This window comes from Sprattus sprattus, assembly GCF_963457725.1.
Source record: "Sprattus sprattus genome assembly, chromosome: 10".
Classification (NCBI taxonomy): Eukaryota; Metazoa; Chordata; class Actinopteri; order Clupeiformes; family Clupeidae; genus Sprattus; species Sprattus sprattus.
The window spans coordinates 13,830,449-13,845,824 of NC_137908.1; the positions used below are offsets into that span (position 1 = coordinate 13,830,449).

General features: G+C 40.5%; 3 protein-coding genes across 3 annotated transcripts; 2 read left to right on the forward strand and 1 right to left on the reverse strand.

Annotated features, from left to right (window-relative positions):
* Positions 1-83: 83 nt before the first annotated feature.
* LOC308371215 (uncharacterized protein) lies at positions 84-4,641 on the forward strand (the record flags this gene model as incomplete). The annotated part of the gene is made up of 11 exons (XM_080846061.1): positions 84-111; positions 966-1,085; positions 1,492-1,598; positions 1,693-1,822; positions 2,053-2,167; positions 2,332-2,516; positions 2,742-2,890; positions 3,172-3,310; positions 4,000-4,117; positions 4,352-4,424; positions 4,570-4,641. The coding sequence occupies 11 exons, from the start codon at positions 84-86 to the stop codon at positions 4,639-4,641; spliced, it is 1,236 nt and encodes a 411-aa protein (XP_080702187.1).
* A 1,174-nt stretch (positions 4,642-5,815) lies between these two features.
* LOC308370953 (uncharacterized protein) lies at positions 5,816-8,050 on the forward strand. Its single transcript, XM_080845703.1, has 2 exons — positions 5,816-5,928; positions 6,629-8,050. Coding segments are annotated over exons 1-2 (915 nt in total). The 5' UTR covers positions 5,816-5,926; the 3' UTR covers positions 7,542-8,050.
* A 707-nt stretch (positions 8,051-8,757) lies between these two features.
* LOC308371216 (ly6/PLAUR domain-containing protein 1-like) lies at positions 8,758-11,708 on the reverse strand (the record flags this gene model as incomplete). Its single annotated transcript, XM_080846062.1, has 3 exons — positions 8,758-8,999; positions 9,588-9,725; positions 11,657-11,708. 3 exons carry the CDS (start codon positions 11,706-11,708, stop codon positions 8,758-8,760), a joined length of 432 nt encoding a protein of 143 aa, XP_080702188.1.
* Between the last annotated feature and the right edge of the window lie 3,668 nt (positions 11,709-15,376).

The window sequence follows — 15,376 nt, forward strand, 5'->3', positions numbered from 1 at the left end:
CATGATAGTGGAATTTAGTTATGGTTACAATACATTTAGTCATTGAGTCATATGTGTTGTAGATCTCAGTATCTGAAAATGCTATGATTCGCTTTGAAAATGAATATGAGGGTACCTTAATTAGAGAGTTGACATTTTATATAATTGTATATGAAATGGAAATTATTGACATAAATGCTCTACACTAAGAGGTCATTGTATGCCTGTTTTTCCAGAAGTTGACATTGTTCCATGTTTAACATACTTAGGTGAAAATACCACCCTTCACACCCTGTCTTGGGTTTTTATATCTTTCAACACCTCGCCCCCTTTTTTCAGCAAAAAAAAAAAGCTTTGCAGATCTTCCACCTGCAGACTGGTAGCACCTTCTCTAATAACATCACCCCGCACACGTAACTGGGGGGACGTGTGTGGTTTCCTGCCTGTTAAAAAACAAGTTTTTCACCACCTCCTCATATCTGTCGTCACAACTGCGTTGAACTCAACTATTGCTGTCATCTCATCAGGACAGCACTAAGCCTCGGCATATCCCAAAGGTAAGCAGTTTTCAGAGTTATGCTTTAATGACATAGATGAGGGACTATGAAGCGCTAATGGCTGGGAACATAGCTGCATTCCTGACTGAAGAGTTTTGAGTTTATCACCCAATGTCTGAAAGGGTATACTGAATTATTTAAGGCAAATCCTTGTATATATTTCAGCACCTATAAAATTTATATTCAGTTTCAAGACTGAGGTGTGACTATTACTGCCTTGTACTGAATGTCATTTTTGAATGTCATTGCTATAGTACTCTGTTGTAGTTCAAGTGACATTCAGGTCACTCCTTTCACACAAAATATCTCTAGAGTGTTTGACTTAAAGTGATGTTTATAAGAGAAACCAGTGTTCAGAGATATTTTTTGGAGATGGCAGTAATATCCATGTTAACCATGCAGTGCTTTTGTCCAGGTAACTTCGGACAGAAAGGTTCTGGGTCGAGGACAAATTAGTGTCTCTCAGTTCAGACATGCTCCAGTTCTGGTCCCTCCTGCTGGGGATACAGTGGGGCACCATGTTCACCCAGGCAGCAGACCCAGAGGCAGGTCGGTAAAGAACTCACCTCTCAGAAAAATAGAAGTTTCCTTGGCAATCTTGCAAAGTATTTCACTTACAATCTTCTGAAGGAGGGTTTTGGACAGATCGCCTTTTTAAATCCATTTTGCTTTATAGCAGTTTCTATCTCAGTTTTTTAGCAGTTTGTCGGTATTCAAATAGAAAAGACTGTCAAACCCTTTTGAGCACATAATGGGCGTTTTGAAGAGGTTATGGCATTTTCCTCTAGGGATCAGTAAAATCAATGAGCATGAGGAGCCCTTTACAAACTGCATGATACTTGTAACTTATAATACTTAGAGTAAATATTAATAGAATTCTAACTAAAGGTCAATAACCATGAGTCATCCGTGCATCCATTTCCTTTAATATGAGTAATAACTGTACTATTTACAGGCAAATGTAAATCTTCTCCAAGCCTGCCTTTGAATGAGGTTTACAAGGCTCTGCAAAATTTTGAAGAACAGTGTGAAAACAAGGACCTTGACGACTACGAGCAAGAGGTACAGTAAAAACGACTTCGGCCTCAAAATATTTAGTGTCAAAAGAGATGACCATTCTCTTAAACTGAGTGAGCGATCTCCATTTGTGTTTCAGATTGGAGTCAGTTTATTTGTGAGGAACAGCAGTGGACAGATGGAGCATGTCAGAACCATAGGAGGGCAGAACAAGGCAGAACCAGAGGAGTCAGAGGAGTCCTTATACTGTGGTCTTTACCTGCCTGACAGTAGGTTGCTCTTCACACTTTGTTTTCACTTAAATGAATAGTCATCTGTTCTTGCTCCCTCTTACATAGCCATGCAGAATTTCATAAACATTGAAAGCAACTGATTGTTCATCAGTTCATCATTGTTCACTGGTTGTATTTAGAGATTTTAAACTTTTAAAGAGTACCAATGAGTTGTGGTTCCTGTTTGTTTTATTGCGCTCCATTTTTTCTCTTTAATTTTCCTTCAGGTGATCCTCATGGCATTCTGAACATCTCTTGTTTGCTAAACTCTCAGAATGAACTGAAGTGCAGCTGGGACACAACTAACTTCCCTGCTGCTGCTCAGTATTCCTTCGCTGGTCTGTAAGAGCCTGATATTTCTCATGGTTATGGAACTGGACGGCCTCAAGGACTTGTTGTCACTGCAAAGACATTTATTATTGTCTTGTGATGTAGTTGTTTTCATTTTTCTTCTTAAAATCACTTTATTTTCCTATTACCAAATATTCTATTGCATGCTTTTCTAGGCTTTGCAATGACGATAATGTCCCGATGTCCTGGAACTGTATCATGCATCAACTAGGAAACTTCACAGGATGTCAGGGAACGACTACTGAACATCAATACCTTTCTAAAATATTTATACGGGTCAATGTGACTGTCAGTGGATTCTGGTATATTCACACTGAATATTTTGACACACGGTGGATTGGTGAGACGTGTTTTTAATATCTTAACTGAACCAATTATATGTCTGAAAGATAGTTTAAAGGGTAAGAATAGACAGTTTCACTTACAGTATAGTTACAGCAAGTGCATAATAATACACATAGCTAATACACATCATTCATATTCAGTCATATCAAAATAATAATAATAATATTAATCTATAACTAAAAATGTGTTTAATGACAGCATAATAAAATGCTTTTCATAGAAAAGCTGGATTCTCCAAAGATTATAAAGTCCTCTTTCAAAGACAAACTTGGACATCAGAGCTTGGATATCCACTGGGAAAAGCCTGTATCCCGAGTAAAAACCAGCAACGATAAATGCTTCCTCTATGAGATCAAGATAAATGATGAAGTAAGTATGTATATACTTGTAGAAAAATCCAGTCCAGGACTGTGAAAGCAGTCAGTAAGCAAGCAAACAGTGAGCGATGGGCATGTAAGGAGTGTGACTGATCCTAACTGTTGGTATGTTGTATTAATTGATATTTATATATGATGTGTTTACATGTCTGAACCTGCGGTCCCTCTCGTACTGAGCAGAATTACCATTGCAACAACACATCATCAGTAGGGTAAAACTAACCTGTCTCACAACAGTCTAACAGCGGGTCACATATGTTTATATTTATGTAGGTTAAAAACATTATTGGCTGGTTGAACTACTCTGAGGAAAACACTGATCGGAGCAGAAAATACATAGTACAGATGAGAGTGACCTGGGACGAAGATTGTTCATGGAAGAATACCTGGAGTGATTGGAGTGAACCAATAGGTGAGAGAGTAAATACTTACTGAACAGACAGGAACAAAGGCTTCCAGTTGTTGCTTGCTATGTAACATTAAAAATATAGATTTTTACATAAGAAGTGTGTATAAATACTGTTGAAAGTCTGTTAAATAGTTACTGATCCGTATATATATATATTCTAACCATACCTAACTGATTAATCAAATCAAATGTTCCTGAAACTATAATTCTGTAAAGTGTTAAGGTTATGGTTTGGAACATTTTCACCATCCTGGTATTTTGTGATATTGTTTGTGACTCACTACGACATCATCTATATCAACTGTGAGATTGTGTTTTCATGCGTTAGAATGCAGAAAAATTATTATTTAGAACATTAACAGACGTCACAGAGATAAGGTCAATTTGGTGAATTCATGAAAGTTGTCACACTTTGTGAAACTGTTAGGGGTTTTCCTGAGAAGTCTTGATTACGATCAGACAGTTGCTTAATACTATTAGCAGAATTGGTTTTCGTGTAACAATCTGTTGCATTCAGAGCAGCATGTGCTTCAGTCCAGCCACCAGACATGTAGCTTGTGTTTGGAAATGGAATAATAGCAGGCTAGTGCCTAAGATAAGGTTCACACACAAGCCTCACACTTGTGAATGACCTCAAATATGATTGTTCTACTTCTCAGTATACTTATCTCAGTATGCTTATGTCTATCTAGTGGTGGGGCCGGCTGTGGAGCCTCAACCTGAATACAGTGCTTGGATGATTCTGGTCATAGCCCTTGGACTACCCATGATCCTCTTGGTCTTCCTGCTTCTTTTCTGCAAGCTCCAGAGGTATGGTGAGGTATTATTCCCCTACCAGAGCAGTTGGCAGAGGAGAGGATGTGGTCAATATGATACCATCACTGAGCTAATCATGGTCAGACACAGTTGGATAATAGTTGCATAATTCACTGCAGACATGAAAGGTGAACCATCAGTTTTTATACATCTGTCTGCTGTTGGCAAGAGATATCTGGTGGTGCTTTTGTTTGGAGTGCCCTACTTAATGAAATCATATTTGTTTAGGATTCTGTTCCCACCAATTCCAAGACCTCACATACGCATTAAAGCTCTTCTGGAGAAAGATGATGGCTTCCAGGTAAAGATGTGTTATGCACTGTAAAAGATTGTGTTTTAAAACGGCCTCTGACAATTGCCATCGTTTTCTTCACCATTTGAGTCTACTTGATGCACAAAATAAGCCATCCAAAGGAAATAAAAAAATGTTGTTTGCATTTACACAGGCAATGTCGAAAAAACCTCCTGAGGAAGTCAGTGTTGAGCGTGTGAGTGAAGTGGATATAAACAAGCGATGAGCCCAGGCCAATCTTGTCATTGCTGATGTCCAGAGACGCCAAAGGACATTCTTGAATTTAGGAGGGAAATGAATGTACAAGACAAAATAAATAAACAATATCGGAATAAACAAAGAAAATAGCCTACTTCATAAATCTTTTGATACACAAGTGTGTGAGGTTTGATAGTGTTTGCTTAGCATGTTGACTGGTTGACTGATGTGATATCATAGATTAAGGTCTACAATCATTTTCTATTGAATTTTGAAACATGCGTAGCAAGAGTCATGTTCTCTTTAATTTTAAGTGAATCTTTGCCGTTTTTGCCGTTTTTGGAGCAGTTAAAGATGTCGTTTGAAATAATTGAAGTGTAGACAAGTGTTCTGTATGTTGTTTTCTGTGTGTTGAGAACAGTGTTTTTTATTGTAATAAATAAACACATAATACTTCTATTTGTATTGCTCTTACTTTCGCCTGTTTACTCTCTCTTTACGCCATTGTCTTTCCCAACGTGTGGGATTTGCTAAAAAACAATGTGCAATGTGCAAAATTAATAATTCCAACGAACTTATAATACAAAGTTAATTTAATTTTGATAGCGATGCGTTTCTATGCTTGCAGTGGAAAGATTAAGCCTGTTTGATAGACGTGATAATGGAAAAACACTGGTTTTCAGTTATATTTAGCAAGTGTCCATGTGTCTTAACCTCAGAAGGTTGATTCTTTAACAGGATCGTTTTACCAACATGCAGTAGATCGCACACCTCCGTATGCGGTATCTCGCAAGGAAGGGGAATTTTAAACTTGTTAATCACTGGTGGGGGATCCCTGTGAGTCAGATCCGCTCCAAAATGTTACGGGTTCTTCCTTTGCCCATGCTACACCTTTGCACCAAGTTAAATGAAAATGGGGTGTTTTGCAGGAATGTCTTTTATCGTTTTGGCAAGTAATCGTTACCGGTGGACTATACATTATCCCTTACAGAAAAACTGCTATGTGACGTCAGCCTGTTGACCGTGGATTCTGGTTGACACCTGTCCCTCTGGAAAATACAGTGGAGAACTGTCCTCTTCTTTCCACTAGATGGCAATGTGTTACCTCTGTGTCTTTTTGATCAGCTGTAAGCTTGTCTTTAACGTGGAAGCGAAACGTCGTCTTCATTCAACAGTGGCTGACACGATTGCCGACCGTGGATCAGCGAGATGTCAAAAAGTGACTTTGAACGTGTTCCACATATCCACGGTCTTTTCATTCTAAATGTTACCCTCCATGTTCGATAACGGTGCTGAAAGAGCCTCGGACCACCATGTATGTAGTGTTGTCCTATCCCTCTTACAAGTTAGCATGCCAGTTATCCTTGTAGCTAACAACAGCCTGCAAGCAATTCAAGTTAAGGCAATCGTACTATTGGATTCTGCTGAAGTTACTATACAAATATTGGCTCATACATCGTAATTGTAAGCACGTATGCTTTGTAAAGCTTAGGTCTCAGTACTTAATGTTACTGTCGTGAACCCATTGGATCAGTCACACAAATATAGAAAACTAATCTTACCATATTCAGTCAGTGGTTGGCTTGCCCGTCCATACGTCTGTCCCTCCTTATTTGGCTGTGTTAAACGGCAGGGCTAGTTGTAGAGAACAACGTTAATCGTTCAAATATATTTCGTAGCGTGGGAAGGTTGCATCTTGTACTGGGCTCTAAGTTTGAAACTGTTGACTTGTTTGACGAGTGTGCATGACTACCATATGAACACAATGTTTTAATAGCCTATACATGGACTTGGCTTATAACGTTTTGTAGACGGTTTTATTTAGTCTACACAGTCAACCTTGGCCTACATTTGAATTTGATAATTATAGTTAGTACAAACAGATTTATTTTCATTATCACAAAGGAATATGCCTACAGGCTGGTTTCACCAACTACATAAAATGCACTGTGTGACTGTGTGCGAAAGCCAAGTTTGTTTGTGCTCATCCATCTGTGACACTCTTGCCCCCTCAGGAGTGACGGAACGCTTTGTGTGGTCCCCCTGCACGAGCGTTGGGAGCTGGTGGACGCATGCGCGCAGCTCCTAAACACCCAGTGGAGCCGGAGTCAAGGAGCCCGTGTCCACTCCCTGCGCCAGTCCTGCTCAGCCTTCCCCGTCTGTCTACTGCTGCTGCGCACTCACCCGCTAGACCCAGGCACCCAGGACACCCTGCTGGGCCACGCCCGCCTCTCCAAGGTCCTGGGCAGCCGGAGCCTCTTCGTGGAGTCGGTGGTGGTGTCACTGGCCGAAAGAGGGAAGGGGCTTGGGAGGGCGCTGATGGAAGGGGTGGAGGTGTATACGCGCAAGATGGGGTACACGCGGCTGTGTCTCACTACGCATGATCAGCAGTACTTCTACGCACACTTGGGCTATGTGCTGTCTGTGCCTGTGCAAAATTTGGGCAACCTAGGCAACATCGTGCCCACGGAGCTCCTGCACAAGTTTTGCCGGGCGCCGCAGGAGGTGGAAAAGGGACAGACAGAGGTTTGGGGGATAGGTGGAGGAGAAGATGGACATACAAAACTGGCCGTCAGGAAAGCTGAGCCTTCCAGCCCCCTACCCTCTGCTCCACCTCCGCCTGCCCCTCCTCCTCCACCACCTCCACCTGGCTCTGTCCCTCCTCCTCTGTCTAGCCTTCCTCCTCCTCCTCCTCCCCATCCTACGTCTAGCCTTCCTCCTCCTCCACCTCCTCTTCCCTTTATTTCTCCACGCCCTCCTCCTCCTCTACCTCGTTCTCTCCCTCCACCTCCTCCTGCTCCTACACTCCCACCTCCTCCCACCTCCCTCCAGACTGCCAACTCACCTCCTGGGGTTCAGACGCTCGATGCAACCCCATACCGAGATGCCAAAGGCATGGCCATATTCTGGATGCACAAAGACATCTGACATGGACCACTGGACCACTATTTTTGTGGTAGAAAACACAAGGATGGAGCAAAGCCATTAGTAGGATATGTCATTATATTGAGCTCACTGAGTAGTTGCTGAGCCAAAGTTTTGTGGGCTCGATGTGTGATAGATTTCCTATGCTCAATTGTGGCTTCAGTCTCTGGACTTGTTTCAAACATGTGCCACTCAAAGATACTTGAACACCTCCTTATAGCCATATTTATATATGTACGTATGTTTTATAAAGATGCCCACATATCATCGCTGTACTGTATGGCCTTCCACAGAAAATGTACCAGGTAATGGAGAGAATGATACCAATTAATGGGCCAATCGCTCACTTCAAGGAGAACGAATATAGGTTCCCCGCTGTTTTTCCTCAATTCCCTAATGCAAATGTGCCTGAGGAATGTGAACATGCCTTGCTGCCAAACATGTTTTAAGGGAAAGGATGATTGATTTTAGTGAATGGCAATCATGAAATTGAACCTGTGCCTGTCAATTAAAAGCAGATTTCTGTGCTTTTGACACCAAAAACTGTATCTTTTTTTAGTCACTATCACTGTTCACAAACTCAATAACTACTTTCAGCAGACATTTTTTCTTTTTATTTCACTACACACACAAAATGCACCTGGTTGGTAAACATATGACCAGACAAAGATTCAAGAATGTGCCAAGGGGCATCGCATAACTGATTCCAGGTTCTCAACTCTTCATGTCGAAAGAAAATGGTAGAAAATTAGCATGCCATTGGTGTTAAGTTCAGTGAGGTAAAGGGAGCACAAACAGGGGACATACAGTACATCTTCCAATGCAATTGGTATGAATGAATGAGAGAGAAGGGCTGAAAAAGGGTAAAGCATCTATGCAGCCGTGGTGCAGTAAGCTACAGAGGAATGATAATGGCTGCAAGTGTGCTGCCTTTTTCCCCTCCCCCAAAAATACCAATGGTGTTAAAATGTTTCTGGGGAAAATCATATTGGATTCCAGAAATACATTCTGTCAAGTCTCTGAAAGTTCCCCACAAGACTGGCTCTCAAAGATCTGATAATAAGACACCACAAGACATTTCAGAGCAGGAACTGAAAAAAAGATTAGAGTATTTTGTTTTGTGTGTGTGTGTCTGTGCGGTTCTCTTTATTTAATCTTTTTTTTTTTTTGCTGTGCGCAAAGAAAGCCCCTGTAACTGGGGTTTCACAGTGGGCCAGCCTCACAACAGGGGAGTGGGCAGCGCGCCCATGGCGACTGCGAGAAGCAGAAGGAGCGTGGGTTTGAGTGGGCCGTGGCGTGGCGCAGGGTTGTAACGGGGGGGCTGGGGGCCATTGCAGAGTGGGGTATTGCAACAGGTGATGCAGATGGAGCCTCTGCGCCCCGGGTTGCAGAAGGACTGGTACCCAGATGAGGTGATCAGGCACGTGCTGTGGGACGCACATTGTTTACGGTACGTGACCACTCCTACCAGAGAGATGGGGAACAACATGTTTGACAAATTGGTTAAAAAAGGTGGTTTTAATCAACTGCCCAAACCCAGTTTTAACATTGAAGTCTTACAGGATGCCACTTTTGGCAGAGGGTTGTTGTGGCATTCAGCATTGCCAACAACCCCGTAGGGAATCACATTTAATGAGTTGAATCCATTACTGGCTGTCTACACCTTTATTCCAAGAAAGGTGTTTGAAGTGTTATCAAAGAAAAATACATTTCAGAAGTGGGTTGCACAATACAATAGCTCACTTGCTTAACACTTTGTAACAACTGTTTCTTTCTATTGGAAACACTTTAAATTACCTTTGTGCTTTTAACTGACTGACTGAATGGGATGACGCTGGAACTTGCAGACCTCCTTAAAAATCTCAACCCTCCTTTGTCTAAATATCAAATATCTAAACTGCCTCTCATTTTGCAAAGCTCACTAGTTTGTTCACTACTGACAGGTTCTAATGTAACGTTAGGTCAGTGTACAGATGCTGTATTGCTTGTTTTGCTGTTTCTATGTTATCCTTCAGCATCCATTCTGTCCATGTCCATTTCTGAGCCTACCGTCTTGGCCGTAGATCACCTCCTGCTGACAGGAATTCTGGATGTTGGCCGTACAGTTGACGATGAACTTTGGCGAGGAGCAGTCATTGTCCGGCGGGCTCTCCTCACAGTGGTAGCATTGCATCTGCATTGGCCAGACTGAGACACACACACAACGCTCACACACTGGGATGCCTTCCCACACAGCACCCAAAAGGTTTGTGTTACTTTCTGGTGCCAAACATCACAGTTCTACAAAGCACACACATCTAGACAAAGAACCCTTCATCAAAGAAAGATGAGAGTTCTTATATTGGGAAAAAGACATTTCACTAAGAGAATAAATGAAACAAGTTTTTCATCTTCAGACAAGTCAGGCAAAATATCTATGAGCTAAAGCCATATTTTACAAGAGCAATATTTGTTCTTATATATTTTAAAGCCTGAAGGTAAATGTTAGCTTTCCATTAGAGGGAGCCATTTCCTTTGTGTTATCAGTACTGTATTGAAGAGTACACATCAAAACAATAAGAAACCATTCAAAGTGTGACTTCAAAAGTAGTTGTATATTTTCTAAGGGCAGAAAAATGATATCTAGCAGTATTTACAAAGCATTTAATTAATCATTAAAACGCTATAAAAGAAGTAAATGCAAGCTTTCCATTTCCTTTGTGTTATCAGTACTGTATTGTAGATTACAAACACTTCTTCAACATCTAAACAAGCAGAAACCATTCCACGTGTGACTTCAAAAGTATTTGTATATTTTCTAAGGGTAGCTAAATTAAATCTAGAGGTATTTACCAAGCATTACATTCATTATTAAAACGTCATAAATGTGTTATGCACCCGACTATTGATCACAACATAATTTCTCATCCTTTTTACACAGCCTTCAGATGATTCATGGGTTTGTAATTGTGTGTGTGTGTGTGTGTGTGTGTGTGTGTGTGTGTGTGTGTGTGTGTGTGTGTGTGTGTGTGTGTGTGTGTGTGTGTGTGTGTGTGTGTGTGTGCGTGCGTGCGTGCGTGTGTGTGTGTGTGTGGACGCGTGAGTGCTTGGCGTGAGTACTTGGCTCAGCTGGACTTGGTCTCGCTCCTCAGTTTGTTATGCTCTGCCTTCGTGGAATTACTCATCAGCAAAGCAAAAATAACTGGTGCCTCACTGACAGGGGGGCGTAAAACACGACGCACCATGACAACCGAGACAGTATCCATGGAGGATTTTAAAAAGCATCTTCCTTTTTCTGTCGCCGCAGCGTTGGCCTAATCAATAAAATTGGTCATTAGAGAATCTGCCACACATGTTGACACCGAATAGGTTCAGTGGATATTTGGGATTCAACAGCTAGCTTGTCATTGATCAGAGTGGCATCGATCTATGTCCTTTAACTTTTCGATCTGGTTCTCTGAGGCAGTGTGCAGAAAACTCCGTGGATACATAGACATCTCTTTAATGAACAACTACACAATTTTGATTTATTTATTTCAATAAATGTTTGAGAGGTGACAGCGTGTCCTTGATTTTAATTTATCTAGAAAGTCTGTTGAATATGTTATATGAATATGGAAAAGGTAAGGCGCTAAGCACTAGGCGCCCTGATCTTGTCTGATATTATTGAAAGCTCAGATTAAAGTGCATTTAGAGATGAATTGAAACATTATCATAACTTTACTTCCATAATTATGAACCCAGCTGCAAATAACTTACATTATTCTCCGTAGTGATAGCCTAGTATGGAATATGTGTTTACGAATGTGACAGGAGCGTGTTTAGAGCGTGATCATAGAAAGATCTGTTGTGAGCAGTTGCGAAGTAGCTGAACAAAGGTAGAATGAAACGGAATGTACAGTAAACTTAATTGCCATAAACTTAGATGTTCGTCGATTTGCAACGAAAAAGCGATCAAATCATCGTCAAGACTATATTCAGCATCCCCGTAATTGCAGTCTTACTTACCAGTTGAACAGATGAAAATGCAGTACTGGACAATCAAAACCAAGATCTAATCATGTCAATCTATTCATAATCGGATTGAACAAACATATTTTTGTCAGATGCAATAGACTTCGAAAAAATTGCGACTTTACCTGAGCTCAAGACGCATCCACACAAACAGGTGAGGAGAACAAACGATAGCATTTTCGACCAACTCCATTCAATAGTATCCCGTTCTCACTGGTTTGTAATCATCCTAAAAGCAAAAAACACTTTAAGTCATGACCATTGAGGCACAGAGGAACATCTGTCAGCAGACAAATGTGCTCTCCAGAGAACGCGGTGTAAACTTGTACGTTGCTTTGCCCTCGCAGCTCATGATGCAGACTGTAGCTGTTCCGTAACGTAGACACACTGAATAGCTGCCCTTATGCTCTACAGGCGCGAGACAGTAATGCGTTGTCATTATTTTCCCACAAGACATAAATGTTGCATCGCTACCCCCTTACTGGCAGTGTTCTGATACTATGCAGGCAAGTTGTGTCTTGGAAAATATATGTAGCCTATAGGTCTGAAGTTATTGCTAATTGCCTCAGTGACTATCTGCTTTAAATTGGATTCCACTTCATTTGGATGGTTAACCATCACCAGTCAAGGACACTGTATCAATCATTTTGGAATTTCAATAAGGTATGATTTGATTATAGTCAGCATTATACAGCAGAGTCCAACGGTTTTGATCAGTGGACTGCTTGGTAGGTTAGTTGATTATTGTTAAGTAACTACCAAAGGTTTGTGAGTATCCATCAATCAATAACTCACCAACTGTATAATTTACAGGAATCAAATGAGAGTTTTTGGTAAATTGAGGTTCTTGAAGGGCCACTCGGACAATCTTTCCAGTCCATTTATTTCTTCAAACCAATTTAATCAAAGTGTCTGTATCAAAAGGCTTCTCCTACCCTAATGCTTAAAAATATTGAATATTCTCTATATATCTTCAATTCTCTCCTCTTTAAAACATTTTGGAGACTCGTTTATTTGTTCTTGGCACAGAACTGAAGAAAATGTCTTGGGTCTCTTCACCAGAAAGGCATCAAGGCCGGCGCATATATGCAGTGTGCATGGTGTTGTGAGAATGACCTGGTATAGGTGTGAAATCATAATGGGCCTGACACACTGAAATATGTCTTTACAAATGATGGAGGACACTGTAGAAAGACCTAGGAGAACAGAAAGAGGGAGGATAGTGCTCTTCACAGAGACAATGTGAGTGACTTAAACATGAGTGTTCAGGAGTACAAGAAACTTACACCAAGGGTGAATCATCTGTGACCCCCCCCCCCCCCCCCCCCACACGCATACATACATACATACATACATATAAACTCATACACACCTACACACACAGCAACACAGGCACACACAAAGGCTGTAGTTCACAAACACATTGGACGAAGTAGAAAGCACATACGGCAAAAGGTCATGACACTGGGTACAGGTTCCAGAAGCTCCACAAGTCTGTTGAGAACTGACCCCAGTCTATGTCACATCTAGAGCCAGAGAGGGGGGGCTTTGGTATTTGTACCACGGTGAAGAATACTTAATTATGGCATTTTATTTCAGTCATTATTCTTTACTGGCTTTTTGTTAACTCTCCCAAAAAGAACATTTTTATGTTAAATCAATTTCCTTAATAAAATTTGAATGCTCCTTACAGTTCATGTTATTAACAATGATAGTTACCACAGCTACAACAAACTTTTCATTCATTCATTGATTCTTTTGGTTAAAAGAAATATAGTCGAGGGGACAGAAGAAATTGAGAGAAAGGGTTTATTTCTTGGGTTTTCAATTGAGCCATAAATTAACATTTTTTTTTATCTTCACGTTTTTACTGCCTTAAAATACATTGCTGTCTATGGCTTCATTTGATTTCTGGTGGAAATGCTATGTACATAGCACCTTGGAATACTATTTACAAGACAAAATAAATCCAAATGAGAATATTGTGGTCAGATTCATACACAAAGAAGACAAACCTCGCAAGGAAAAAAACTTCATTCAACAGAACAAAGCATTAGAAATCAAAGAGTAAAAAAATAACAGTAAGAATTAAAATGCTTATAACAGCAACACCATTAACAATAACAGGAACGACAACAACAATGACAACAATAAAACAGTTTTATACTAGTATAATTCAGCAAAAACAAAATAAATAAAGTAAATAAATATAAAAAGCTGCAACCACCCCATATCACTGTGATCTGAATCACAAGTACAAAAGGAAACAAAATAAGAGAAAGGTATGGCAAACAAAAGAAATAACGCTTAGTCCAGGTCAGTGCTATCATGGTGACATGGTTTTGCAAAGACAACTCTCGCTCTATTCAAAAACGCTGGCTACATGAATGGACGAAGAAGATGACAAGGAGGCCTAAAAGACAGCTTTACCAAGTCTAAGGATAGGTTATGAAGGCTAGGGGAAAACATTTATGGCATCAGAAAGATCGGAAGTGGCTACGGCAAGATTCTAAAGGTTACAAGCAGTTTATGAAGACATGAAGAGAAGCAGTCCACAAAAGCTGTAAGAGATTTTTATGACAGGCTGATTAGGAATTAGGGGGCTCTTTGGGGCAACAGCCCTGACTAACACATTAACCACTGGGTTGCACCTGGAGCCTCTTGTCCTCCGTTTTTTTCACCCCTTCATTGTAACATTTGTTAGACAGAGAGCGAAAGTGGTTATAGACCAAATGATTGAAAATGTTCTCAATGGAATGAAAATGCTACCGCTGTCTGTGGTCCTTTCAGTTTGGTCACGACTAAGAGAAAATTAATGTCTTCACTTTGTCATTTCGTCTAATGAGTTTGGACTGGATCAGGTGTGTAATAACATCTTATACCCTCCATCTAACACTTCTAGATGAACTGCAAAGAAGGAGATTGGCAGAGGTTGCATTGGAAGACAATCCATTTGGAAAAAGCATTAACATGAAGTCATTGAGTGGATAAAAGGAAACTTGTCTCAAGGAGGATCCAAGAACAGTCATCTCTGGTTTTGTTCAATTGCATTATTCCACAGTCATCTTCATATCAATGAAACAAAAGGTGGGCAAACAAGGGTTCATAGTGAATGAGTAGGGGCAATTTTACCGACCCTTGTCTCTTATGAATGCGGATATCAAAACGAATCACATAACAGTTAGTGAGAGGAGAAGCCACTGGAAGCACGTGGATGTGGTAGTTTAGTATATCTGTTCATATTTTCCAGGAGTGGAAAAATCACAGATTTTACTCAGGGGTTACAAGTACTAACAGAGTCTTTATGTGTCTTTGGACTATCCTAAAGACCTCTGTGGTTCACCTCAGTTCTGGGTGGTGCTCTAACGCCTGCCTCTTTGACAAAGTCCACAAACAGCATTTTTATTTCTTTGTTTAAACTGTACATCAAAATCACTTTGCATCTATACAAACACCAATTTCAGTGTTTTGTCAGTGAATGCAGCTTTTAATGCAAGCTGTCATCTCATAGGTTGTATGATATCTTAGACACTCATTTACAATCCCTGTGCTCATATGCCATTATTTATGACTAGAAACATGACATAAAAACTGTAAATAGTCTTGTGATGAGACCATTTTTTTGGATATATGTTCATTTTGGCCTTTTCCAAGGCAATGCCAAGCCACAAAAATCTCTAATGCCTTCATTCCAAACAGACACTGAAGTGCCCAATGTTTCCTTTAGGGTTGAATCAATGTGTTGAGCATTGCTATGTAGACCCTTTTTACTTTTGTGCTTACGGTACATGTTTGTTGGAATTGGCACCTCCAGTGAGCATTAGATCAAAGAGTAGATCGAAGGC